This window comes from Nomia melanderi, chromosome 4 (genome assembly GCF_051020985.1).
Source record: "Nomia melanderi isolate GNS246 chromosome 4, iyNomMela1, whole genome shotgun sequence".
NCBI classification, from domain to species: domain Eukaryota; kingdom Metazoa; phylum Arthropoda; class Insecta; order Hymenoptera; family Halictidae; genus Nomia; species Nomia melanderi.
The window spans coordinates 1,898,407-1,924,796 of record NC_135002.1 but is presented as its reverse complement, the minus strand read 5'-3'; the positions used below and the strand labels follow the sequence as shown (position 1 = coordinate 1,924,796).

The 26,390-nt window shown below is 41.7% G+C and overlaps 4 protein-coding genes and 1 long non-coding RNA gene across 18 annotated transcripts; 3 read left to right on the top strand and 2 right to left on the bottom strand.

The window, feature by feature from the left end:
• The first annotated feature begins 119 nt into the window (after positions 1–119).
• On the top strand, positions 120–10,299 carry Pi3K92E (phosphatidylinositol 3-kinase 92E). The gene is made up of 10 exons (XM_031979580.2): positions 120–994; positions 1,084–1,542; positions 4,254–4,685; positions 4,777–5,207; positions 5,579–5,872; positions 5,970–6,248; positions 6,756–7,025; positions 7,518–7,832; positions 8,376–8,838; positions 9,452–10,299. Exons 1-10 carry the CDS (start codon positions 851–853, stop codon positions 9,581–9,583), a joined length of 3,219 nt encoding a protein of 1,072 aa, XP_031835440.1. The 5' UTR covers positions 120–850; the 3' UTR covers positions 9,584–10,299.
• On the bottom strand, positions 1,567–4,080 carry Spindly (spindle apparatus coiled-coil protein 1 spindly). The gene is made up of 6 exons (XM_031979581.2): positions 3,364–4,080; positions 2,992–3,292; positions 2,766–2,886; positions 2,380–2,689; positions 2,148–2,301; positions 1,567–2,080 (listed from the first exon to the last, which is right to left on the bottom strand). The coding sequence occupies exons 1-6, from the start codon at positions 3,633–3,635 to the stop codon at positions 1,694–1,696; spliced, it is 1,545 nt and encodes a 514-aa protein (XP_031835441.2). The 5' UTR covers positions 3,636–4,080; the 3' UTR covers positions 1,567–1,693.
• Positions 10,300–10,786: 487 nt separating the features above from the next.
• LOC116428185 (eye pigment precursor family transporter white) lies at positions 10,787–18,597 on the top strand. 8 transcript variants are annotated; one of them, XM_031979506.2, is made up of 12 exons: positions 10,787–10,917; positions 11,720–11,896; positions 13,175–13,415; positions 13,988–14,298; positions 14,729–14,927; positions 15,490–15,628; positions 15,999–16,329; positions 16,443–16,574; positions 17,179–17,407; positions 17,806–17,911; positions 17,997–18,168; positions 18,297–18,597. In XM_031979506.2, the coding sequence occupies exons 2-12, from the start codon at positions 11,771–11,773 to the stop codon at positions 18,396–18,398; spliced, it is 2,088 nt and encodes a 695-aa protein (XP_031835366.2). In that variant the 5' UTR covers positions 10,787–10,917; positions 11,720–11,770; the 3' UTR covers positions 18,399–18,597. The 8 variants fall into 8 exon arrangements, with proteins under 8 accessions (XP_031835366.2, XP_031835365.2, XP_031835364.2 ...); XM_031979505.2 differs by lacking the exon at positions 10,787–10,917 and adding an exon at positions 10,932–11,050; XM_031979504.2 differs by lacking the exon at positions 10,787–10,917 and adding an exon at positions 10,933–11,050 and having other exon boundaries at positions 11,646–11,896.
• Positions 16,206–26,371, bottom strand: LOC116428187 (uncharacterized). 4 transcript variants are annotated; one of them, XR_012998441.1, is made up of 6 exons: positions 25,876–26,371; positions 25,699–25,780; positions 25,431–25,625; positions 25,062–25,343; positions 23,771–24,344; positions 16,206–16,339 (listed from the first exon to the last, which is right to left on the bottom strand). It is a non-coding gene; the product is annotated as an uncharacterized LOC116428187 (long non-coding RNA). The 4 variants fall into 4 exon arrangements; XR_012998440.1 differs by lacking the exon at positions 16,206–16,339 and adding an exon at positions 21,728–23,265; XR_004235209.2 differs by lacking the exon at positions 16,206–16,339 and having other exon boundaries at positions 21,728–24,344.
• On the top strand, positions 19,171–25,870 carry LOC116428186 (protein scarlet). Of its 4 annotated transcripts, none has more exons than XM_076367102.1 (15): positions 19,171–19,298; positions 21,399–21,675; positions 22,192–22,240; positions 22,312–22,361; positions 22,460–22,599; positions 22,726–22,896; positions 23,492–23,733; positions 23,855–24,038; positions 24,106–24,140; positions 24,219–24,324; positions 24,488–24,715; positions 24,780–24,915; positions 25,012–25,117; positions 25,271–25,371; positions 25,475–25,870. In XM_076367102.1, the coding sequence occupies exons 2-15, from the start codon at positions 21,513–21,515 to the stop codon at positions 25,648–25,650; spliced, it is 1,887 nt and encodes a 628-aa protein (XP_076223217.1). In that variant the 5' UTR covers positions 19,171–19,298; positions 21,399–21,512; the 3' UTR covers positions 25,651–25,870. The 4 variants fall into 4 exon arrangements, with proteins under 4 accessions (XP_076223217.1, XP_076223216.1, XP_031835367.2 ...); XM_076367101.1 differs by lacking the exon at positions 19,171–19,298 and adding an exon at positions 20,817–21,224; XM_031979507.2 differs by lacking the exon at positions 19,171–19,298 and having other exon boundaries at positions 21,245–21,675.
• Positions 26,372–26,390: the final 19 nt, after the last annotated feature.

The following is a 26,390-nucleotide window of genomic DNA, read 5'->3' as shown; positions in this document are numbered from 1 at the left end:
TATAACGCTGCCATGCAAAACCGATCGAAGTCGACATAACAGGGCGTGACGCGAAAATGGTAAAATGGTCCTGGGACGAAATTTTCCATTGCAACTTGTGTCTATCCTGTAGCTCGTCTGTGACGAAAACGTTCAAACTACAATGTAATCGGTAATAGTTCCGCGGACGAATACATGGCGCTAAAATCTACACCATGGAACGTGATAACATAGATAGGAATGCGATTTTTTTGTAAGATCTCTCAAGAAGCAAGAGCAAGTTGGGCAGTTTATTTCGTACACTGTAGTGTGTGTGTGTGAGTAAAGCGAGCGTGCGGAAACAGTGTGGCTGTGCTCTCTATATACATATGTATATATATTTAGATATGTGGGCAGTAGACAGAATGTACTTGTAGACGTAATGGCTGACTAGTGCTGTTATCACACATAGAGGGAGACGATCTCATGAATTTCATTCACGATTAGTCAAACAAAGTTATACTTTGTATTCTACTAAGGGGTAAACATCGATGGGAAGCTTTATGATTTCAATCGGAAGCTAATAACTGGCCAAACAAGTTTATTGGTTAAACGGAGTTCCATAGCTTTCAAAAGTTTGAGGAAAATATGAAGTTATATTTAAGGATGTAAAGATGAGGGATAAAATTTCATGAAACACGGGCGTTTGTCATGCGACTCTTTACCAGCCGAATCAATGGAGACACATTGCCTAAGGAAAAGAGAATATCTTCGGTCGCAATGCGTCTACGGGAACGTATTTTGTTCTTCTTTTTTAAACTAATTATATTTCGGCAATTGTCTGGTGTGTTACATTGAATTTTTATACGTTTTATCGATAATATCTGACAACATGATCCACATACCAAGTGCATACACATACAATTTTTGGGCAAACTCGCTCACCGAAGTCGTTCAATTGTTCTGTTTAATGCCAAATGGAGTCGTTATACCGTTCGAAACTAATTGTAACATTACTTTGGCTGAAATAAAAGAGGTAAGCTTTATTTAATAATACGTATCTTGTTCGTTATACTAAGGATTTAACGGTAAACAGAGTACACAATAGAACGGATTGGTGTTTAGGATCTGTGGGACGAAGCCAGTAAATATCCTCTTCATGGCACGTTGAAAGATGCTCCATCCTATGTATTTTTATGTATTAATTCTAACGCCGAAACAGAGGAGCTGCGGGACGAGAGCAGACGTTTATGCGATATAAAGCCATTTTGCTCTTTGCTGAAAGTAATAGAGCACGAAGGCGTGAAAAGCGATAGAAATTTAGATTCGCAAATTGGTGTATTAATTGGGAAAGGATTACACGAGTTCGCAGCTTTAAAGAATTCCGAAGTAAACGACTTCAGATGGAAAATGCGAATGTTGGGAGATGAAGTTGCAGTGGCAAGACGGAAAAAGTCTTGGATGGAAAAAGTACGTTACCAATTTCCTACACGATTAGCACCCACTGCTGCAATACCAAAAAATATTGAATGTCGTTTAAAGGATGGCAATATCGTTCTTGTTACAAAATTTGAAAACACAGAGGTAAGAAATAAGTACAAATTTATTATTAATTTTATTACTATGTGTTAGGTAATGAACGATGTGGTGATGCTGGTAGTTATATTAATATCATACAAATAGGCTTATTTAATCATAAGTAATAGACTTGTAAAAAAATTAAATAGCACTTTTGTCATGTATTACTGTCTGTTGGTATGTAGACAACATTTTTGCTAAATTGTGCAGTCTTTTTGGAAAATTTATTTTTATCTTTAGTAGCATTTCTAATACGATTAATTTCACATGGCTCTCTCGATGTAATAGTAGCTTCCTCGACGACAGTTTCGTGATTAATAATTTCTTCTGTCTTCGATAGATCCGCAAGTTTGCAATCCTTATTATTCTGAGGTGTAAAAATCGCATCTTCCGATCGTTGTTTAGCAACTAATTCAGTTTCTGCAGTCATTACATCATTATTACGTGCACAAGTGAAATCTTGTAACTCTTCTAAGTGTATTTTAGTATTTGCATTATCCTCAAGATCCAATTTTAATTTACTTCGTAAAGCATACATCTGGGTCTGTAAAATGAAGTAACTTTCTAAAGTTGCATATACATTAGCAAGTGTAAAATTGAAAAATAATTACCTCTAATGATGAAACTTTACATTGCGAACGTTGTAATTGTTTACTAATGTTCAGTTTTGCCTCTTGTTGTACTAACAATTGTGTGGAAAGGTCTTCTACTTTTATACGAAGTTCGTCCGCCTTCTTGTTAGCGAATAATAACGATTGAAAGTACCTATGGTAAACGTTAGAAAGTAAATGAAATGTACATGAATAATCCATATTAAATTTCTATAATCCAAACTAGATTTACCCGAATGATGAACAATCAAGGTTTTCTGGGGCAGGTTCATGACATTTGTTGATTTCTGATTTAAGTTTTCTTTCAAGATCCGACACTCTGTTTTTATATTTCTGTATTAAGTCGTCGGTTTCCACTACGGCATTTCCCGCGTCATTTTCCCATTTTCGAAGCATCGCGATTCGTTCTCTTCTTAACATTTTGATCTCTGCTAGTTGTAATGTACAAGTACGTTTTACTTCAGTGTACTTATGGTGTAATGTATTCATTTTATTTACTGTGTCTCGTCTGCGATCCTCTATTTCAGCAAAAAGTGAATTGCCTGAAAAGAAACACGTTGGGAAATCAGGAAAAAAACTAGCGAATTGTTCGAATTGAATTTTTTATGCTTAACTTACCTTTAGACGAATCACTTGTAGGATTCGTATCCAGGGATCCTGCTTCTGCGTGTCTCAGTGCAAGTTCTTCCAGAGCACCTTCTAGAGCTGTACTTTTCTCGTTCAATTGTTCCTTGATATTCTGTTAATAATAAAAGATACGTACGTTTGTATTTCGATCCATGGTGGTATCAAACAGGGAACATGATATTTTTTTAGAGAAATACGCGAACGAATCGCTTCTTACCTGAATAATGTGTTCGAATTCATTGCATTGTGCTTTTAGTTCATGAATCGTACTTTCGGCACAATCAGATCTTTGTTTTTCTTCGTGTAGAAGCATCATGAGTTGATCAATGCGTTGTTTCAGAGCGGTATTGTCTGCTTCCAGGGAAAGATTCGCCAATTGATTTACAGTTTGCGCACATTCTGTTTCTTTCTGTTGATTAATCTGTTGACGCAATTCTTCAATTTCCGTCGCCCGTTTCGCCAAGTTCGTTTCCAAATTTGCAATTGTGTTTTCGTATTCTTTCGTAGCGACGCGATGTCTGTGAAACGAAATACGAAAGAGATTGATGAAAGGAAAGGCTTACGATCGCTCTTATAAAAATCAATTTACTTCTCTTTTGCTTCAAAAATCATTTTCTCTTTCTCTGAAACTCGTCGATCGAGAGAGTGCTCAAGTAATTCGTTCATCTCTTGAACTTCCCGAAGCATCGCTTCGTTTAATTCCAATTTGCGTTTTAGATCGTATATCTCCTGCCGACATTTCTCGTTCTCGGCTTCCAGTACGCGATAGGAACGAGCACTGATCCCTTTTAAATCTTTCTCGTTGTACTCTTCGTTGTACTCTTCGTTGTATTGTTCGTTGATCGTCTCAGCTGTCGACATGTTTGAAGCACAGAGTATCTTCACAGAAGCGAAACCTGGTCTTTTTTCCAAAATCGATTACCAGTGCGCATGCGTCCCTGGCGAAGAAAGTACGCTTGATCGAGCAATTATCCTCGCTTCTCTTTCTCTTCTCTTTTTATGTCAAATGATATCTGATGTACAAAATACAGCTGGCCTGTTACGCATAAAGGTACGAGTTTCGAGTATTCCGTGCTACCATCTCGCGGTTATTGCCGGAAACGATTTTGAATTTCAAATATCCCGAGACGCCTCGCGAGCCCATCGTCGAACGGATCTATTCGAACTTGCCCAGTGGTCGCGATAGTTAGGTTATGGATTACCGCTGGATTCTTTCTCGTTTTCACGTATTCTCTTGTCTATTACATCATTTAAATATCTGCTAATTCTTTCTCCTCAGTTTCTTCTCGATCCCTTGTTGCGTCATCCTTCCATCATTCTCCCAATGAAAGGACGAGAAATCGGCGGGAAAAGAAACTGACACGAAGCGATGGGAGAGAGACAACGGGGTAGGGATACGGGTCGGGGTAGGGATAGGAAAGCGCGGGACCGAGAACAACATCGGACGAAATCGGTAACTAAAGTCTCTTCCTATTTCAGACGGCGTTCACGTTCCAGATGTCGCACACCATGACGCCGTATCAGCTGTTGGTGTCAATATTGAACAAACGGGCCAACACGTTGATGTCGCGCGGCCATCCGAACGACTTCACGCTAAAAGTTTGCGGACAGGAGGAGTATCTGATAGGGGACTATCCCCTTATACAGTTTAGTTACATTCAGGATTGTTTGGCGAAAGATATTCTACCGACGTTGGTCACGTTGAGCAGAGACAGCGTGTGCGTCGATCAGGAGAATGCTGTCGAGAACGCGGACGCAGCGGATGGTTCGCAACGCGCCAGACCCTTTCCTCCGCCGACCCTACGTAAAAAGGGTAAACTGATATCCGCCTGGAAGATAGAGGAACCGTTCATTTTCACTGTGAATGGAATATCACGGTTAAACTGCGACGCCGCGCATCGCACTGTCGAGGTACGGCGTGAGCCGTGTTTTATGATTACGCTTGCCCATGTTGCTTAGACGCTGATGCGTGTTTTGTTTTTTTCCGTTCCGATGTCCATAGATCGGGCTTCAAGCTGGACTTTTTCATGGTGGAAAGTCGCTGTGCGAAAGCCAGAAGACGAAAGAGACCGTTGTCAACGCGGATGGTAGTTGTGAGTGGGAAGAGACATTGAGATTCGACATTAAAGTGCGAGATATACCGCGGATGGCTAGGCTGTGCTTGGTTTTATACGAGATAAGCAAAACCGCGAAAGGACTGAAAAGCCGTAGGCTGGTTAAAGACACGAAACAAGAGTTTTTTATAAATCCGTTATGCTGGGCCAACACGACTATATACGACTTCAAGTCCCAATTGAAGACCGGGGCGATGACACTTTATACGTGGACGTACGCGGAGGACATGCAAAACGACGATCTGTTACATTCCCTTGGAACGGTAGTGTCGAATCCTCATATTGATAGAGCAGCTGCTCTAATGTTAACGTTTCCAAAGTGAGTTCTGTTCGATGTCTATTTCTTTTCTTCTTTTATTTTCTGTCTACCTACCTATCTATCTATCTATCTATTTATCTATCTATTTTTCTATCTATCTATCTATCTATCTATTTTTCTATCTCCCTATCTATCTATTTTTCTATCTATCTATCTATCTATCTATCTATTTATCTATCTATTTTTCTATCTATCTATATATCTATCTCTCTATTTTTCTATCTATCTATATATCTATCTCTCTATTTTTCTACCTATCTATCTATCTCTATTTATCTATTTATTTATCTATCTCATCAGTTTCTCTCCCTTTCTCCCCCGCCACGTAAATCCAAGCTACATCAACGCCTTTTATTTGACAATACATCTAGTTACGGAAAGGACAAGTCCGTTCTGTACCCGACACCGGAGAAAATGGTCGAGCACGCGAGGAAGTTGCGCGAATCGTCCGCCGAACGATCAATCCAAGAGGAGCCGGATCAAGACTCGGACGTTAGCAAGCTCCAGCAACTCGAACAGCTGCGCCTGTTGGCGGACAGGGATCCGTTGCACGAGCTGCACGAGCAAGAACGAAAGATCATGTGGACGTTGCGGCATCATTGCCTCCACGAGATCCCCACGCTCTTGGCGAAATTATTGCATTGCGTAGAATGGAACGATTATAGGTGAATCATCTTAACACGTTGGATAAATCAATTGCGTATCTCTATAAAGAAAAAGAAATGTGATTTCACTTTTCTTCTCGATTTCCAATGCGTACAGCGAAGTGGCCGAGGCTACAGCGTTGGTCCAACAATGGCCGAAATTACCGGTCGAGAAAGCCCTCGAGCTACTGGATTACGCTTACGCGGACCAGAATGTCCGAAGCTTCGCCGTGCGTTGTTTAATGGACGTCAGCGACGAAGACTTAAGTTTGTATCTACTCCAGCTGGTGCAAGCCTTGAAACACGAGAATTACCTGTCCTGCGATTTGACTGAGTTCTTGCTGAGACGCGCCCTAAACAATCGGAGGATCGGTCATTTCCTGTTCTGGCATCTTAGGTTTGGAAAATATTTTCTCTTTGCTGTCGCTTTATAATTTCCCTGCAAGTTTGACCTTGAATGACCTTGAGCCATAGGTCCTTGAATTCGTCTTAAAACGCACTACTCGATGGTGAATAAAAAAACGTATCATTCCACTTAGAAAAAAAAGTTGACCTTCACCTCACCTTGGAGTGTACCAGGAAAAATAAAAGTTCCACATGATGTCCCCCTCGGTATTGAACAACCCTCGTCTGAAACATTTTTGCGTATAATCAATATTTTCTGAGATATTCGACTGTAACGCTTTATAATTTCCACCCTGTATAAAATGCACCGTGTAAATCGGTGAATCGTTTCAAATAACGTCAGCGTGATATGATACTACCATCTGCGTTTCTGTGAAACAAAAGACGAAAGAGACTGATGAAAGGAAAGGTTTACGATCGCTCTTATAAAAATCAATTTACTTCTCTTTTGCTTCAAAAATCATTTTCTCTTTCCCTGAAACTAACGTTTGGTTCGCAGATCGGAAATGCAAGTCGGCGCGGTGTCCGTTCGCTTCGGTTTGATATTGGAAGCCTACTGTCGAGGAAGCCAGCAGCACATGCGATCGCTGTTCAAGCAAATGGAGTGTCTGGGGAAATTGAAGTGCGCTTCCGACCATATAAAGCAACGGAAAGACCGTAAAGCTGCCCTGCAAGGTTTCCAGGAGTTCATTCAACAGCCCCACTGCCAGGAAGCACTTTCGAACGTGTTGAACCCGTTGGATCCGAGTTTCCGGTGGAAGCGTATCAAGTACGTTGATAATTGTCTTAATTGCGAAAAATATCGTTAATACTTTGTCGGAAAGTAATGAATAGTTTTAATGAAAAATATTGTCGAGTGCAAAGGGTTGACACTAGAACTACCGTACCAATCAAAATGACTGTTTCCAACGTTTTTATTTCGTAATTATTGATATCTTGAAAGCATTGAATATTCGAAATGATCTTGAAAGTAAATAGTTTCACTGGAATACTATAATGAGTGTCTGAAGAAATTGATAATAATCAGTTATTACAATTTTTATAGGGATTACATATTAATCGTATTAAATACTCAGTAGTTCTAGTGTTAAAATAATTCTTCACATTTTTCTTATTGTTACCCGGTGAGTGTATTTTTTCTTATCATTCCTCGCCACGGCAACACGTGGGATTCTCAACGAATTAATCCTACACATATGTATTATAATATTGAATCTGATCGATCAACGGTTCCTAACAATGTATAATACTCTGCTTGCAGAATGGAGAAGTGCAGAGTAATGGACAGCAAAATGCGGCCGCTCTGGCTAGTATTTGAAAATACCGATCCATTCGGCGACGACATCTATTTAATACTGAAGCACGGGGACGACCTGAGGCAAGACATGCTGACGCTTCAGATGTTACGGATCATGGACAAACTGTGGAAAAGGGAGGGCCTGGATTTACGAATGAATCCTTACGGTTGCATATCGACGGAGAACAGAGTTGGAATGATCGAGGTGGTCCTGAACGCGGAAACGATAGCGAACATTCAGAAAGAGAAGGGGACGTTCTCGGCGACCGCTGCGTTCAGGTGCGAGATGCGAAAGAAGTGCTCTTCTAGTCTAAGGGAGTTTAAGGGAGGCTAATTAACCCTTTGCGCTCCGAGCAATTTTTGATATAACCTTTCCGCAACTCCGAATCAGTTTTAACACGTTCCGTGTCAGACCGTTTTTTGAAGACATTCCGTTCAGTCAATTTACAATTGTATTGTTTTGTTTCCGGAAATACGGTTAAAAAAGCGCTTGTACATTTTAAAGTTATGTTTGACTAAAAACGAAGTTATAAACTTATCTTACAATGTCAACGGAGTGCAAAGGGTTAACCCTTCGAAAATTTCTCACTTGAAATATTCTATACTTTCTAATTTGATGTAGAGGAGATTCCTTAAAATGAATTTAGCAAGAAATCATATATAAATTAGGTAACGAAACTAAGTTTCTCACTTGAAATATTCTATACTTCCTAATTCTCTGTAGACAAGATTCTTTCAACTGAATTTAACAAAAAGTCACATATAAATTAGGTAACGAAACTATTCTCTTAAATTAAATTGTAATTTGTTACTCGTTTTCAGGCGGGGTTCCCTGCTCGCCTGGCTGAAAGACCACAATCACACGGAAGCGGCGTTGAACAAAGCTATCGAGGAGTTCACGTTGAGCTGCGCGGGTTACTGCGTGGCCACGTACGTCCTGGGGATCGCGGATCGACACTCGGACAACATAATGGTGAAGAAGACCGGACAACTGTTCCACGTTGATTTCGGCCACATACTTGGGCATTTCAAAGAGAAATTCGGATTCAGGCGTGAACGCGTGCCTTTCGTGTTAACCAACGATTTCGTCCACGTGATAAACAAGGGTCAAACGAAGAAAGGCCAAGCGGTCGAGTTCCAGCGGTTTCAGAGCCACTGCGAGCAGGCTTTCCTCGTGCTGCGACAACACGGCGGTCTGATACTGTCATTGTTCGCCATGATGATCTCGACGGGATTGCCCGAATTATCTTCGGAGAAGGACCTCAACTACCTACGGGACACATTAGTACGTTAATCACGTTCAATCAATTACGTGGGGCGTATATGACCCACGCTGAATTTTCCGTTCAGACCGAAAATGAATTCTCATTGGGAAACGGAGAACTTTTTGAAAATTTAGTGTAGAGTCAAAGATAGGTATTTTAACCCTCTTTGGACCGAATTTATGTTCATGATTATAACAAAGTCTATGCAGTGCAAAATTAATAGATATCCACATATGAAGACGAATTAACAATGTATTCAAGTTTCAATAATTTCATCAAACGAGTATATTTTGTAACTTTCAAGTTACAATGACGTTAAACTTTCACGCCTGATAAAAGTTGAAGTTAACTGATTACTTAACTTTACTCACCACTTTCAGTGCCAAATGAAATAAATCAACAAGATTCCAATATACCATGTGACTTCAAAGTTACATGGACTTACAGAGGGTTAATATCATGTGTACTGCGTTTATTTAATTTTAATTGATTGTAAAAATGAGGGTCATATACGCCCCATGCGGCCTGAACGGAAAGTCTTAGAAAAATGGTCCATCATAGCGTGTTAACCATCATTCTCTCCATCTTCCATATAAATCTAATTATTAATTGTCTCTTAACTGTTCTCCTCAGGTACTCGAAATGTCCGAGAGCGAAGCACAAAAGCATTTTAGAAGCAAATTCGACGAAGCCCTTTGCAACTCGTGGAAAACCTCGTTGAACTGGGCGTCCCACAACATGTCGAAGAACAACAAAACGACGTGAATCGGCACGAGCGGAGCGAAGGCAAAAGACATCAAGAAAGCCGGAGTGAAAGAACAGAAGAGGCAGGGTAGAATAGGGTACGAGTGAACTCGATGGACGTACACAATTTCAAAACACGCCCGTCGCGTCGTCTTGCCGTCAAATGGTAACAAGCAAACGAAACGTCCCCCCAGCCACGGGGGACCCTTAGCGAAGAACAAAACTATTCGATCCAGAATCCAACGAGAGGTGTCCGAGAAAAAGCGTGTCACGATTGATTCGTCGTTACCGCCAGTCATCGTCGATCGCACCGGTTCCCTCTCTGTCGCGCGACACGACGGATCGGCAAGGTACGCGTGCGTCGCGTTCGAACACTCGCTTCATCTTTGTCCCCGGTTTACCCTGTGGAACCATAGATCGTAACGGGAAACGGTGGCAGAATACGTATACGGTACATATCATTGATTGACATTGCGGATTCCTGAAAAGAATGTACGCGGCCGTTTCTTTGCTAGAAAATGTTTCAGGGTATTACCGTTTCTCGCGTCAGATTATCGCGGCGTCGTGATCCCGCCGATGCCACGAGACACACCCCCTCCCGGTACGTTTCGACTGAAATCGAAAGCATACAGAACACAACGGAAGAGAACATTGAAGAATCATCGAAATTTCAGATGCTTGAAATACTATTGTACTAATAACAATAAACACAGTCATTCTTCATGTCGTTTTCTCAATTGCTGCGATTGTTGTTATTCACTGTCGTCGGCCCTCTTTAGTATCTGTGAAACCGTTTTCTACTTATAGTTTTATCGATTCCAATTATGTTCCAATTTACGTACTATATTATATTAGCTAACGTATGAAGCTTTTATTTCCAAAAACGTAGATCTATTCATTCTTGTGAAAATAGAGCGTCGTGTTTCTTAACCGTGATCGACTACATTAATAATTATGAAAAAGAAACAATTCCAACGCTTACTCTATATCTACGTTTACCTCAAAGATTAACGATCAACGTTGCAACGCCAAACAATTCATAATTATTCCCACTTTTCTTTGCTGCGAGAGACAAACTCTATGGGAAAACGCTTAAGATTTTCGTGGCGCTTAACGCGTTAAGAGCGAAGAGATCGGTTCCGAGGGAATCGAATTGTTTACCGGTGACAACAACGAGGATGTCGGTGGACAACTATCTTTCAGGTGGATGCATGCGCAAGGCCGCCGTGCAGGTTCTTTTACTTCGTTATTGGTCGGGTTGTCGGTAAACCCGTAGATCCGTGGAGTCGCGTTACATAAGCCGACACATGCGGTGGAACGGACGGACGGAGGGACGAGAGACGCAAGCTGAAAAGGTGAGCGACGGGCAATCCGAGAATGTTGTGCACTTGGTCTGCGGCTAAGTTGCATCTAAGCTCTCATTGTCATGTGTCGAGTGAAGCGCGCCGGCCGATCGGACGATTTCAAAACGAATCGCTTCCACGGACCGTGAGTCTTTCTTCGGTTTTCTCCGGTGTTTGTGATTCTCCTCGTCATCGTCGACTCGTTTCATAATTTCTCATTATCCGTCGAACATGTCGAAGCTCCTCCGATAATAATAATAATAATAATAAGCGGGGTTTGCAGTGTCGAATCTCCTCCAATAATAATAATAATAATAAGCGTTCGTCGCCGGGAAGCCAGATTCGATCCGAGTTACGAAGCGAATAAATCGGTTCAAGAGCGACAGTTTTCAAGCGAAGGGAATATTTGTTTTGAGATAGTAATTAACGATGATTTCTTGAGACGATTTCAAAACGAATCGCTTCCACGGACCGTGAGTCTTTCTTCGGTTTTCTCCGGTGTTTGTGATTCTCCTCGTCATCGTCGACTCGTTTCATAATTTCTCATTATCCGTCGAACATGTCGAAGCGCCTCCGATAATAATAATAATAAGCGGGATTTGCAGTGTCGCAGCTCCTCCTCCAATAATAATAATAATAAGCGGGATTTGCAGTGTCAAAGCTCCTCCGATAATAATAATAATAATAAACGCTCGTCGGGAAGCTGGATTCGATCCGAGTTACGAATAAATCGGTTCGAGAGCGACAGGTTTCAAACGAAGGGAATATTTATTTTAAAGTAGTAATTAACGAGTTTCGTGTTAATGAATGATAGCTGTGAGATGATTTCTTGAGACGATTTCGAGCGAAATCGTATCGAAGATTGATGAACAATCGCGAGACAGCGGAGAAAATGACTGCCACGGAGGAGACGGAGCCGCTGCTTTCCACGAAGGTATTGACCACTTGTGGGAACAAACCGCGGACAGCCTCGTACGATGCGATTTCATTGGTAAGCAACAGCGAAGCTTGTTCTCCGCGATATTTCGATTGATTTTCGCGAGTTACCGGTACAGGCGTGTGCTCGTTAGAGTACCGGGCCAAGGGTACGCTGCTGAACACATCGAACGCCGGCTAAATTTCAGCTACTAAAAACGCTGAACATCGATTGAACGAAAATTTCTAACTTACGGAAGAGAATGAGGAATTCGATTTTGTAAATTTCACTTTGGATTCGTGTTATACACGTGATTAGCAATTAAACGATAGACTGGAAATCCCGCATTATCGCGGGGCCGGCGTTCGATGCGTTAAGATTACGGTTTTCAGTTTTCTTGAGAATCACGCCGATGGAATGGCGATACCGATCGCTTACGGCAGCATCATTCGAGTTAATTAAATCGAGGGAAGCTACGATAAACGGGCTGTTCGGAATGTAAACGGATCAATTATCTATAGGCTTTGCGCTAAATTTAGCGTCTTGCTAGTCAAATTCACCGTTTAGAGGATCGAGTATTCGTGCGTGTATATTTTATCGAAGAAAGCGAATGTTGATTGGTAGGAAATGGACAATTTTATTACGCGAAGGTGTATTATTTACTTGAAAGCAAAGGTAACTGGAATCTCGAGGCAAATGCGTTTGATGTGTTACGTGCAACGTTTATTGTTTTTGTTCGATGGAATTATCTGGGATTAATTATAATAATCGAATAACGTTGCTGTTCAACAAGAAAACGCGAACGTTTCATATTTACAATAATCGAATAACGTTGCTATATCAACAAGAAAACGCGAACGCATTTATATAATTTACCTTGAATCCATTAATTATGTAATTACATGAATTACACGCGTAATATCTGCTAAGTATAATGAATCAGTAATTACGTTAAATAACTATGTAATACACCTTGCTGTAATAAAGTTTTTCATTTCTTACTAATTAACATTCGATGTTTTTCAAAGAAAATATATATGTGCTAAATGAATTTCTTTAATAATTTCTCATGAGTCAAATGACTGATGTCTTCTTTTTGCAATTATTGGAAAGGTAACAAATGTTTCTCCGAGAAATTATTCAAGAAATTCATTTAGCACTACGCAAATCGAATCGTAAATCAATTAAAGTCTGAACAGATGCACTCCTGGAGTTTCTATAAAATTTTCAAAAGTCAATTAAAGTACTCGGTAGTTTTAGCGTTAAAAGGTCGAATGCGGAGTGCAAACCCCATAGATACCTGCGGTAACGATCGGTAGCGCCGACAAGCGATTCATCGTCTGCGAATTGTAGGACGGGGACAACAGGCGTGGGACGAGCAGCAAAACATTTCTGAAATTGAAACCGATCCCACCATCCTCGACCGCCATCGGAGACGCGGCAACGGAAGCGTCGCGTTCGTTTGCAAACGAGTCGATTACGTATACGTGGAGCGACTTGAACGTGTACGTCTCCAGAAGGAACGAATCGCTGTTCGATCGGTTTCTCATGCGCAAGAAGAGAGCAATAGAGAGAAGACACTTGTTGAAAGATGGTACCAGATGAAAATTAATGATCCACGTGGTGAAACACGGCATCCTCGCGATTGGTAACCGGTCCGATCTGCAGGAGTCAACGATTAAATTGATGAAACTTCTTTATGAGGGTCGTTGTGTAAATGAAATTTTCAGTAAGGCATTTGTGAGATTCTGATTGAAACGAGATCAAATGTGAGATACTTTAAGTCACAATTTACTAGAAAGTAGATTATTGTAAGTGACTAAATTGGTGAATGTGTTATATAAGATATGTTTGGTCTCGTTTTGATCAGAGAAAATGAGATCTAATTGGTAATAGTTTTCATTGGTGAAGACTACAGAAGTGTATAGCATTAATATTTAGGTGAGAGGTATTAAGATGTTGCATTAATGTCTAGATAAAAGATACTAAAATACTGCATTAATATCAAAAATTATCTCGATTTCGAATCAACACAACAGTACGATTATTATCCAATCGCAGTTCCGATTTTCGGGTACTAATCGCGAGAACACCGTAACACGAATGGATCCATCGGTTTCCAATATTGACGCAGAATTCGAAGTTGATATCGAAACAAAATTGCAGTATGCGGAGTCGCCTACCCAGGCGAACTGCTCGTAATCATGGGATCATCGGGAGCTGGGAAGACAACGTTATTGAACGCGTTAACGTTCCGTTCGGCCCGCGGCACGATCGTGACCGGCGTAATGGCGGCCAACGGCCGAAGGGTCTCGCCTACGATACTAACGTCTAGAACAGCTTACGTACAACAGAACGATTTATTTGTTGGCACTTTAACCGTCGCCGAACACCTTCATTTCCAAGCGATGGTGCGCATGGATCGGCGGATACCCATCCAACATCGAATCAGTCGTGTGAACGAAGTGATCAGCGAGGTGAGCATCGGTTCGACGAATCGAGTCGCTCAGAAGCCAATGCAGTTAAGTCTAGACAACGAAAATTGAGAAAATGAATGCTCTGGCTTCTAAAATAATTACACAATATTCAGAAGCTGCAAAAAGGAAGGTTCTTTGACCTAGGAAGACGAAGCAACGAATTCAACCCTTTACGAATGTCGGCATTTCCGTGGGATCGGCGTGTAGTTTCCTTTTTTCCTGTTTAAGATAATTGATATGTAATTTATCATCTGCTGAATGTTCTGTATATTTCAAAGAATCATGAAAGTGTATGAAAATTAAAAAGCATCGAGGACTTGAGCGCGTTAGCTTCTGATGGACTCTAAATCGGTGAACAATCAAAGATAATATCGATGAATCTTCATTTGAAGTCGAACTTAATCTTGACATTTCCGTTGTTTCTTTTCAGCTTGCCTTGACGAAATGTCGAAACACAGTGATCGGCCAGCCAGGAAGAATCAAAGGTCTCTCGGGCGGAGAGATGAAGAGACTGTCGTTCGCGTCCGAGGTTCTCACCGATCCGCCAATAATGTTCTGCGACGAACCGACGTCTGGCCTGGACTCTTTCATGGCTCACCAAGTGGTTTCTGTTTTGAAAACTTTGGCCGGTACGTCGTCGATGACGCGCCTTTATGGGGAACCGAAACGCGGTTGACAGTTTGAGTCGCAAGCGGCGCGATGGCGCTTCTGTTACATTGTCTAAAAATGGCGGTCTATCGGTTCGTAGAATCAGACGAAGCTTATTTACTTCTTTTCCCTCTAATCATTCATTTTTATTTGTTATTACTCGCCTCAGACTGGAAGAATGCAACGATTGCATTTAAAATTTGTTTTTATGAAAACAGAAAAGCGTCGTTCAGTTTCGAAATGGAGACGCAAGCGGCGCAATGGCGCTTCTCTGGTAGATTGTCTAAAGATGGCGATCTATCGGTTCGTATCAAACGAAGCTTATTTACTTTTCCTTCTAATTCATTTTTATTTGTTATTATTCCCCTAAGATTGGAAGAATGCAACGATCGCATTTAAAATTTGTTTTTGTAAAAATAGAAAAACGTCGTTCAGTTCCGAAATTGAAACGAAACAAGCGCGATCGCGCCGGTTGCCAGTTTTCATGGAACTCGAACGGTTCAACGAACTTGCTAAAATGTCTTGACGATACATGTGCTGCAGCACGGGGTAAAACGATCATTGCCACGTTACACCAACCCTCGTCGGAATTATTCGCCCTGTTCGACAGAACGTTGCTGATGGCTGAAGGAAGAGTAGCTTTCATGGGCACAGCCTCGCAAGCTTGCGCTTTTTTCGAGACGTGAGCTTCAACTGATTGTATACTGTTCGCAGACGACATCTTGTCGCTTCTCCGTCGAACTGAAACGGCAATTGCAGTGAAGAGACATGGAACACAGACAAATGAGAATTCAAGAGATTAACATCAAAATTAATTCAACTAATAGTCCCTGTATTACATGTTTATATTTGACAAATCGCTTTGAAGTCTCGCCTCAACGCTCGTAGAACTATCCATCTCACTTCTCATTCTACTCATTCTCATTTGTCTTCGTACCCCTCACCGCACTCGCTCCTCCAGTTCGACAGAAAACCGAAAAGACGTCGTCTACGGAGAACAATTCTCCCTCGCGTCTCTCTCCTCGTCTGCAATCGATCTGCGATGATTTCAGATTAGGCGCGGCTTGCCCCAGCAACTACAACCCCGCCGACTACTTCGTTCAGGTACTGGCCGTGGTACCTGGTCGCGAAATGTCCTGTCGGCACGCCATAAACACCGTGTGCGACGCGTTCCAAAAGAGCGAGCACGGAATCAAGATCGCGCTGGAGGCGGAGGCGGTGAACGGCGAGTTCGAGGACTCCCTTCGGGACTCGAGCTACGCCGACAGCCGATCGCCGTACAAAGCGACCTGGTGCGAACAGTTCCGCGCCGTTTTCTGGCGGTCCTGGCTGTCCGTCATCAAGGAGCCCATCCTCATTAAGATCCGTATGCTGCAGACTATCGTACGTCACGCTGAAAAACAAAATGGATATTATAAGCTCGCGCTACGCGAACGGGGCGTAGCAATGGCGACTCGAATTCGAAATGACCGTTCTGTAAATGTGTCTTGTCGCAGATGGTGTCGCTCCTGATTGGAATCGTTTATTTCGATCAACGGCTCGATCAGGACGGAGTGATGAACGTGAACGGTGCTTTATTTATTTTCCTTACGAACATGACTTTCCAGAATGTGTTCGCCGTTATAAACGTAAGAATCTATGGCGTTACGAACCTCACACGCGGGTGTCAACCCTGGGTAACTAAACGTTGTCAATTAGTTCTATAAAGACAGTTAGTTGTGGGACTTTGGTAATTACCGCGGCATGGAAATAGGAAATTTGATTCGAATTGATTGTCTATTTATAGTATATTACATGAGAATATAATATCTGAATTTTTGTATACACACGTTGATCTAATTGAATACTGCCAACCAACTGTGTTTAACCCTTAGCAGTCCTATGTCGAGTCAGACTCGACATTCTATTTTATTGCAACCTCTACCTATTTTAACCGTTTTTTCTATATTTATTTGTAGTATCGCAATTGTACCACTTAAAGGTAACATTTCAATGACTCCCAAATATTCTTAAATAAATAAATAGAGCGTCGTATTAAGCTGTAATTGAATGAATTAACGTCGACGTGAACCTCAAAATGAGAAACTAAGAACACTTCGGACCGCAAAGGGTTAAACCGTGGTCTACGAGTCGAATGTTTAATTGCATAGTAACGTTGATTTCAGTTTCGTTATCCAGGGTTAAAAGAGAGAGAAGGGGAAGAGAAATGATTCGTAAAAATGCGATATGTAGGTGTTTTGCGCAGAGTTGCCGATATTTTTGCGGGAACATCGGAACGGCATGTATCGTACCGACGTGTACTTTCTGTGCAAGACGTTAGCGGAAGCGCCGATCTTTATAGCTGTGCCGCTGCTATTCACCATCGTCGCGTATCCGATGATTGGTCTGTACCCTGGGATCGACCATTTTTTCGTTACTGCTGGTATCGTTGCACTGGTTGCAAATGTCTCTACATCCTTTGGTGAGCATACTGTTCAACTGTTCGTAAGTTCGCCAGTCTTGGCTCCACCCCTTATATTATATATATAATATAATATAATATAATAATATTATATACTATATATATACACGAGTTTCCACGTTGAGAACAATTATTGTATAGTTTTTACAAGATTTCCGTATTAATATATATTATATAAATATTATATTATATTATTATATTATTATACATATAAATAATTCGACAGAAATTTGGAATTGTGATTTCAAGGTTGTATCAACGACAATTTCAATTATAAAGCTATTAAATATAAAATTTATGGGGTAGTTTCTTTTACTGATTGCTGGGTCTTTTCTGTGCTATATTTTTATTTATTTAATATTCTATTAAATAAATAAATATTGTTCCCTGTATTTCAGGTTATTTAATATCCTGCATCAGCGACAACCTATCCATGGCACTGTCGATCGGACCTCCAGTGATAATACCGTTCCTGTTATTCGGTGGATTCTTCCTGAACACAGCGTAAGAAATCCTACGTCAAACGATAAACATAACGTTGCAATACTATACAATAGCCATTCTCAACGTGGAAATTGCCATGTCACAGATCCATCCCGTTCTACTTCAAATGGGTTTCATACTTGTCCTGGTTCCGATACGGCAACGAAGCTCTACTGATCAACCAGTGGTCGCAAGTGGAATCCATAGCATGTACAAGAAGCAACGCAACGTGCCCTAAAACCGGACGAATGGTGTTGCAAACATTCAACTTTAAACAGGTTCGTTCGCAACGTCCGAAATATCGACATTCGTCCTCAAAGGGTTAACTTCTTATCGTTGACCAATCGCACTAGAAATGTTAGTTAATTCTAGTAAACATTTGATCGTAAACAGTTCTTCCTTGCAGGAGCATTTCTGGCCGGACATCGCGTGTCTCTTCTCTTTAATCGTCGCCTTTCGTTTCCTGGCGTTCCTAGCGCTGCTGTCGAAAACTCGTCGCGCCAGATAACAATAAAAGCGACACGAATCAAAGAAGAAGAAGAAGAAGAAGAATTTGCTACTCTATTAACCGTTTTCCATGTAGGTACAATGTACCATCTCCAGTCGTCGCGCGTATTTTACTCGACAAACTTGCAGGATCGGTATCGGTGCCCTTCTTGTTTGTATATTTTCTGCTTGAACGATTAAAAGAACTTTTACAAACTCTCCTCGCAAGCACCTGATTACCACCCTAATCCCTATTCTATTTTCCAGTGAAACTTTTTTGCAGGATCGGTATCGGTGCCCTTTGTATATTTTCCGCTTGAACGATTAACCCCTTAACTTGTACGCTCGAGTTAATTCGTCACAGGCCAAACTGTGAAAATAACAATGTGAAAGTAAAGAAAAAAAATCGTTTCATTGATATTTATCATTTACATGGGATTGTAAGCTGTAACACTTATTTATTCAAGAATAAAATATAGCCGTTTTCCATGGAACAAAGGAGTATATCAAAATTGATTTTTCTGGCCGGTTTATTTCAAAAGAGTGCGTTAAGGGGTTAACCAGCCTAATTCCTATTCTATTTTTTAGTGAAACTTTTATCAGAGATAAGGGTAAGTACGCTTTACATCTCAGAAATAATTGAAACGCGTACAGAGTCGCTGATTCGCTTGACCGCGACAATGTCGCGGCAAGGACCATACGCGCCGTATCAATGGCGGATCGATTCAAGGTCACGGCACCGTCGCGATGGGACGAATCCGATTTCTTTCCTCTCGGGTCTCTAGTAACGGTCAGGCGATCGTTCTATGCGCGCCGGAAAAAATTCTCGTTTTTCCAGCGTACAGTCGGTGTCGTTCTCGTTGTTTCCAACGACACGCCCCTTCGCCGCAACGGAAGACAACAGGAATGGAAAAAAGAGAAGGTATCTGGAGCAGCGGTTTCCAACCTGGCAGGCGCCAACATTTTTGCGCTCTTTTCGTTAGAAATATTTTTTAACGTCTTCCGATCGGATAGAGGATATTTTGTTTGAATATTTCTCAGATCGATGCGTTGCACGAAGTTTAATATTAAGTATCAAATTTTATGGTTTCACTGTACGAAATCGATTGGTGAATGAGAGGCACCTCTCGAGTGCAAAGGGTTAATTACAAGGAGTATTATTGCATATTAAATTACAAGGAGAGAATACTGTCGCATGAGAATGTTTGGCTAGTTAAATAATAGTGCAACTTAAGAACTACGATAAGCTATTGACCCTTTGCACTCGGAAGTTTTTATGTAGAAATATTTGAACATTTTCTGATGAGGTACAGACAAAGCTTGCAACATTCGAAGCTAAATTATACATCGAATGCTTAAACAATGATAAAAAAGGGAACTATGCACTGATCACTTGTCATTCAAGTGATTAAGTCATTCGTTTGCGACTTACTATTCCAAATATGAAAATTTTAGGGATTAATATTATACCATAATGCATCAATTTAAGAAACGCTGAAATAAAACAGCTTTGTTCCTCGATGTAATATAATTTCTCTTCGAGTTAGCTTCCAAAGTATCCTCTGTATCTCGTCAGAGAATGTTCAAACATTTCCAGCGAGAAACTGCCGAGGTCAAAGGGTCAGAAGATGAGGAGGCGCGGGAGAAAGATTGTTTTTAGGGAGGCGTAGCAGCATGAAGGTTGGAAACCGCTGATCTAGAAACAAGCAGCCGTGTTTGAGCGCAACTCGAACACTGGCTGGGTATTTCCTGTTACTCGTTGCGGGCTGTGCACCTCTTGCGGGTGGCGATAGTAACGAACACCTTGGTCGGCCACCCTCCCGAGCATAGACTCCGATATCTCTGATAAACCGGTTGTCACTTATACCGTGCGAGTGCACATCGAAAGAAGAACGAAATCGCAGCCGAGCGACATAGGTACTTACTTATCGGGCGCGTTTGTTTGATGATCGATTTCATCGCTTCTACGGCGCTCTCGTTTCGAGCGATTCGCGATACTATTATCTTTTTGTAACAACGAATAATTAATGTTCCTAGTTTTCTTTGCTACAAGAGGGTCGAGATTCTCGTGGCGATTAACCTGTACTTCACTAAAGAATTTTAATTTTAATTTTACATTGTACTACTTTTGAATTATTTAATGCACTGTTGGCAAGATATAGCAAATTTCTAGTATTCCTAGTATTCACTGTTTCTGTAATAAAAGTATTTGTTTCTTCCTCCAACATACTTTTACTACACTTTAGAAACGTTTAGCGATTCTCTGACTTTTATGGAGAAATATTACATGAGGTAGCAGTAGAATTGTTATTGGAAAAATACGAGGTTCGAGAGTACACGGAAACATCGAGGGGACAGGAGTCAGACACGCATTTGCATGCGCCGCCATCGAGGAATAGCTACCGCGTAATCCTTACGGGGGACCAGTATAAGGTTTCCTTCTTCGATTACCGTAATGCGTCTAATCTGGCCCCGTTCCAAGCTCCCATTGCTCTCGTCAGTCTCGCCTTTTTCATGTGCCTCGGCGACAAACAAATTTCGAGTTTATTCTATTGCTCGCGTTCAAGCGTGCAATACGCCTCTCTGTAATACAATTTTTCATTTCATGTCAATTGACATTTGATGGCTTTCTAAATAAAATGTACGTGTGGAAGTACTTGATTTGAGGAAGGGTGAATTTGATTTGCAAAAGGGTGAATTTGACATGCGAAACGATGAATTTGGTTCGAAAAACGATGAATTTGACCAGCAAAACGGTGAACATCGAGTGCAAAACCTATATAACACCCATACAACAGGCAGATTCGAATGTTCTGCTTGGTCGAAGGGACACGAGGAAGTAGGATACGTAAGTTGAAATGGCCGGGTGTCAACTACCGCGTACGAGCCACCCGATTCAGTAACAATCCCGTTTGCGGAACGACTCGGTCGGTCGGACGGTCGGTCCGTCGATCGGTCGGTCCACTAGTATACTCATTAATCGTTTGTATTTACTCATTCGAGTTCAAAACGAATGTAATAGATCGGTGCACTAGAAAAATCTGTGAAACGATTGAACAGCCTGAAGAGGAGAAACGCGATCGAGTAAACAACAGTGGTGAAACGACAACGAACAGTAAAATTTAGTTTGACCGCGATGAACATTTTAGAAGGGACACATTGGTCCCGGAACCATCGCGATGATCGAAGAGAGAAACAGACGCATTGTTCGATCGGTGTCACACTTTCGTGGCGAGATCTGTCGGTTTACGCGATGGACCGAGGCAGGAGGAACGTATCCAAGCAACTTGTCAATAATGGTACGTAATCTTGTTCTTATAATAGTGTGGATCTTCACCCTTTGCACTCGAGAATATTTTTAGATATATCTTTTATATTTTTATGTATATATTTATCAATGATATTTTTCACAACTGATATGAAGAAGTACCTGGAGTGAATTAAGTGACAACTATTTTCGATGTTCCATGTGTTGATATTGAATTTGAAATTTTATTTTCTTGGGCCAAATCTCGAGTGCAAAGGATAACATTACCGAAGGTGTCAAAGAGCAACTTTTGAAGTTTCACCTTGAAACTATTTTTTCAGTTCAATCGTTTCTCAATTGAATTTTGGACATTTCCTACAGTGAATTTTATAATCAAATACAATTTAATATTGGAACAGTCGAAAAGTCAATTCAAAGTATACAGAATTAAGAAAAGAATTTTTCATTCAAATTTCAAGTGTCTTTCGACGCCTTCGATAGAATTAGTGTTAAGTGAAATACGTACTTTACGTGGATTTTCGATTTTTTAAGCGATGGTCCTTTTCAGTGCGCGGCGCAGCAAAACCCGGCGATCTGACAGCTATAATTGGCGCAAGGTAAGATCGGAGTGATGAAACATTCAGTTTAAGCCGTATTTTCTGTTCCTACAATCTATTTTACAACACAGCGGAGCTGGTAAAAGTTCACTAATGACGGCATTGGCTTTTCGAAATGGTCGTAAGTGTCTTTATGGAGTTCTCATCCTCTGTTTCATACACAACATATATACATTACATATTTCTATACAATCCTCAATCCGATTTTGTTCTACTCAGCCGAACTTTTGGTTCACGGCGACATCCGCGCGAATGGTGTGCCGGTCGATTCCTCGTACATGATGGCGAACAGCGGTTACATGCATCAAGAGGACATATTCGTCGAAACTATGACTGTGATCGAGCACCTCTGGTTCATGGTGCGAAATTCAATGCATTAGATACGTATATCAATGGAATATGAAATACTCATACCAACAGAAAAATTCAACTACGTATCTACATACCTACGTACGTATCCATTTATCTAAGTTTGAACATCACAGGCTCGAATGAAATTACACGGGAGGACACACGTGTTCGAGATTCAGGACAAGATCGATCGTCTGCTGCGAAACGTTGGCTTAGATGGGAGACGCAACGCGCGGATCGGCAACGGTATCGACGACAAAGTATTATCTGGCGGCGAGAAGAAGAGATTGGCCTTCGCTACAGAAGTAAGACGAATGTGATTCTCTCGCCAGAAGGCAAAAAGGAAAACTACTAGCTAGTTTACTCGGTCGAAACATCCACACGGCAGTAAAGACGACACATACTACTTCAGTCATCGCCTTTCACTTTGAAAGCTACCAAATTCCGTTGCAGGGAACCTGGCACTTTCGTCCGAGTGGTCAGATTCCAAGGCGCAAGCCACGCCCACGTGGATTCTCGGTACGATTCGCCGCGGCGCCGCGCACGCTAGTCGGCTGCCGCGCAGTCAGCCGCTTCCTGACTCGCGATTGGACGTCTCGGAGCCGTAGAGGCGGGACAGGCGGAGCTACCGCGCGACTGGCTCCGCCCCTATGACGTCACGAGTGCCAGGTTCGCTGCAACAATATTAAATCATTGGACTGAATTGGATTATCATTGCGCGTTCATCAAACTGAATGTCACCGCAATGGGTAGCAGTATTTATAATATAGAAATGTGTGCGAATAATCATCGTTTCATTAAGTGAATTATAGTAATTCGATTTGCTTGGGGGTCACCGGTGACCCCCATGGCATTCAACGTGTTAACAAGGAGCCCACTAAGTTGCTACGAATTTTCCAGCTACTGATCGACCCGAAAATACTGTTCCTGGACGAACCAACGACCGGCCAAGACTCGCATTCCGCCAACTCTTTGATCTCCCAGTTGAAGTGTTTCGCTACGAAAGGACGCAACACCGTGCTGTGCACCATACACCAACCGAGCTCTGCTATATTCAATTCTTTCGACCGTATAATATTAATCGTGGACGGACGGGTGGCGTTCGCCGGGCGCACGGAGCAGGCGGTGCAGTTTTTCGAAAGGTACATTGTATGAAGACACGTACAGGAGGATTCTTACCGTTCCGTTGTCAAGTAAATCTGCTTGCAAATTTGGCGACGAGGTGACTTCTATCCACGTGACGTTTTTTACTCGGCTTTTCAGCCAGGGCTACGCGTGTCCTCGGAATTACAATCCCGCAGACTTCTTAATAGCCATAGTGGCCGCTGAAAATGGGAGGGAAACTGCCCGGAAGGTGTGCGACTTGTTTTCGAGCAGCGAAGCTTCCAGCGAGATTGATCGCATTCTGGAGAAGGACATCCAGGTGGGAAGGTCGGAGCAGTCGAAGGTAAGCGTATCGCACAGATGTGCAGCGGAATTAAATTTCTTTCCTCTCATCTTTCTCGACGTTTCAGTCAACGGTGAGGCTGGTTATCGATAACTCTATGGGGTGAGTATTTAAGAATGCTGCGACTCCTCTGTGCATATGTTCACAGTTAATCCTGACGTATCTTATATACTTCCATAGGAGGAAAGAGCGTTGCTGCTCGAGACTTTATTGGTTGATCTATCGAGATTTCCTGCAGGTTTTGAGAGATCCATCGCTGCAGATTATCAGGATCCTTCAGAAAGTGGTAAGTCCAGCCTCGCTCACCTACAAACAAGTGATTGTGAGATTGGTATACTGATTGCAATTGAAACGGGTTGGGGGAGGGGGACGACCGACAGTGGACACGGTGTGTGCTCGAAGCAACTATGGGAGGAAATTTTGTATCAACCCCGATGTAAATTCGACAGAGTGTCGCTTTACTCGCTGGACTATGCTTCGTGGGTGCCGTGAATTTCGATCAGCTGGGAATTCAAGCTACTCAGGGCGTTGTTTTCATTTTGGTATCTGAGAATGCTTTTTTTCCAATGTACGCTACGCTTGCCCTGATCCCGCAACAACTGCCGCTCCTGCGAAGAGAGTATCGTGCTGGAATGTACCCGATTCATCTGTACTACATTGCACGAATACTTTCGTTGGTGAGTAATCGTAACGCTGTCAGCATTTTCCAAAAGCAGGAAAAAGAGAGCATTGGAATTCTAGGTGCCTGGACTGATAGTCGAGCTACTGGTCTTCACTTCGATAATATACTGGTTGGCAGGATTACGGAACAGTGTGGAAGCATTCGGATTCACCTTACTCGTGATCCTACTTACGATAAACGTGTCAACTGCTTGTGGTAATTTCTGAATTGTTCAGTTCAAAGTGAAAGATTTGATAATTTACAGATTGTAGATATAAAATGTGTTATGTGTTATGTGTATTAATAATACAGGTTGTTTTTTCTCAACGGCATTTGAAAATGTACCATTGGCAATGGCATACCTGGTGCCTTTCGATTATGTCCTCATGGTAACTATGGGTCCATTCCTGAAGCTGGGGTACGTAGCCTCTGCTTGCAGTATGTAATTGAAGTATTTACATACATTTCCATTGTACAATCCTTCCTTCCTTTCTTCTTCTTTTCTTCAGCTCCTTTTTCCTATTTCCAAATGCTTTCCATAAATTTCTTGTCATGATCCTACTTTTTCTAGGTCCCTGCCAATATACATCCGCTGGGTGAGATATGTTTCCTGGCTCCTGTACTCGAACGAAGCGCTTACCATACTTCAGTGGAGTGGAGTACACAATATATGTAAGTAGGTACCTATACACATGTGCAGATACGTTTGACAAATTCCATTGTACATTTACCTATACTTAAGAATATGTTCGATGATGGTTTTTTAAACCAACAGCTTGCGAGACAGTGGATTCCGAGCTACCCTGCATCACTGAAGGTCTTGGAGTACTGCACCAATACGATTTCGACGAATCTAACTTCTGGACCGACATGTTGCTCATGATCCTGATGTACCTTGTATTCCACGTTCTTGGCTACGTTTGTCTCTGGAATCGTTGTAGATTAAAATGAACGTTAATACCTTGGATGCGTCTATCGTATTTTGTATGGTACTCTCACCTGCATAACCTAAAATCGGGACTGTCACCCGGCACTGATCCTGCAGACCGGATCGAATACTAATCGCGAGATACTGTGGTATCTGACGAGTAACGAGTAATATGTGATAAGCATTGACATATGTATGTATTTTTTAATATGTATCATGGAAAACACGATAAAGTAACGGGCAGTTACCTGTACAACCCTTCTCCAGATTTTGAATTCCTTTTCGAGTAGACTCAACTACCGCGTAAATATAATATTTTTGGAAACACTAATTGAATCGCTAAGAACTCAGTACGGTCCACTATTCAATATTCACTAATTTTTAGGCTAATTCAAGCCAATTTTGGCTAATTCAAGCCAAAACATGAATTTCAATTTTTCAGCATTCAATCGCAGCTTTCGAGCGATTCAATTGTCACGACGGTTCGTCACTGTTACACACTGCACTTTATTTGTTAACACGTTACGCGCCATGTCAGCCACTGGTGACTGACGCTTTCGAATGACTAAAAAACAATCGTAACGTGTTAACGGTTAGATTTGAAATATTCACCATTACCAACCGCGGATACGATCTCCCGCGTCGTTACCATCACAGCAAAAAAATGCGCCGATTATAACATCCGCTAACCGACACAGATGTCGCACACATACACTAGGGTATATCGAGAGAGATAGGCGGAGATGTTGATCGCTAGAAATAG

Excerpts from the sequence above, each read along its gene's own strand:
- LOC116428186 (XM_076367102.1), top strand. The coding sequence starts at position 21,513 with ATGAACATTTTAGAAGGGACACATTGGTCCCGGAACCATCGCGATGAT. Across the intron at positions 21,676-22,191 it reads CAAGCAACTTGTCAATAATG|TGCGCGGCGCAGCAAAACCC; the intron begins GTACGTAATCTT and ends GGTCCTTTTCAG. Across the intron at positions 24,039-24,105 it reads GAAGGTCGGAGCAGTCGAAG|TCAACGGTGAGGCTGGTTAT; the intron begins GTAAGCGTATCG and ends TCGACGTTTCAG.
- LOC116428185 (XM_031979506.2), top strand. The coding sequence starts at position 11,771 with ATGAACAATCGCGAGACAGCGGAGAAAATGACTGCCACGGAGGAGACG. Across the intron at positions 15,629-15,998 it reads GCTTGCGCTTTTTTCGAGAC|ATTAGGCGCGGCTTGCCCCA; the intron begins GTGAGCTTCAAC and ends CGATGATTTCAG. Across the intron at positions 16,330-16,442 it reads TCCGTATGCTGCAGACTATC|ATGGTGTCGCTCCTGATTGG; the intron begins GTACGTCACGCT and ends GTCTTGTCGCAG.
- Spindly (XM_031979581.2), bottom strand. The coding sequence starts at position 3,635 with ATGTCGACAGCTGAGACGATCAACGAACAATACAACGAAGAGTACAAC. Across the intron at positions 2,690-2,765 it reads TACAAGTGATTCGTCTAAAG|GCAATTCACTTTTTGCTGAA; the intron begins GTAAGTTAAGCA and ends GTTTCTTTTCAG. Across the intron at positions 2,081-2,147 it reads GTAAAGTTTCATCATTAGAG|ACCCAGATGTATGCTTTACG; the intron begins GTAATTATTTTT and ends TTCATTTTACAG.
- Pi3K92E (XM_031979580.2), top strand. The coding sequence starts at position 851 with ATGATCCACATACCAAGTGCATACACATACAATTTTTGGGCAAACTCG. Across the intron at positions 7,026-7,517 it reads TTCCGGTGGAAGCGTATCAA|AATGGAGAAGTGCAGAGTAA; the intron begins GTACGTTGATAA and ends CTCTGCTTGCAG. Across the intron at positions 8,839-9,451 it reads ACTACCTACGGGACACATTA|GTACTCGAAATGTCCGAGAG; the intron begins GTACGTTAATCA and ends TGTTCTCCTCAG.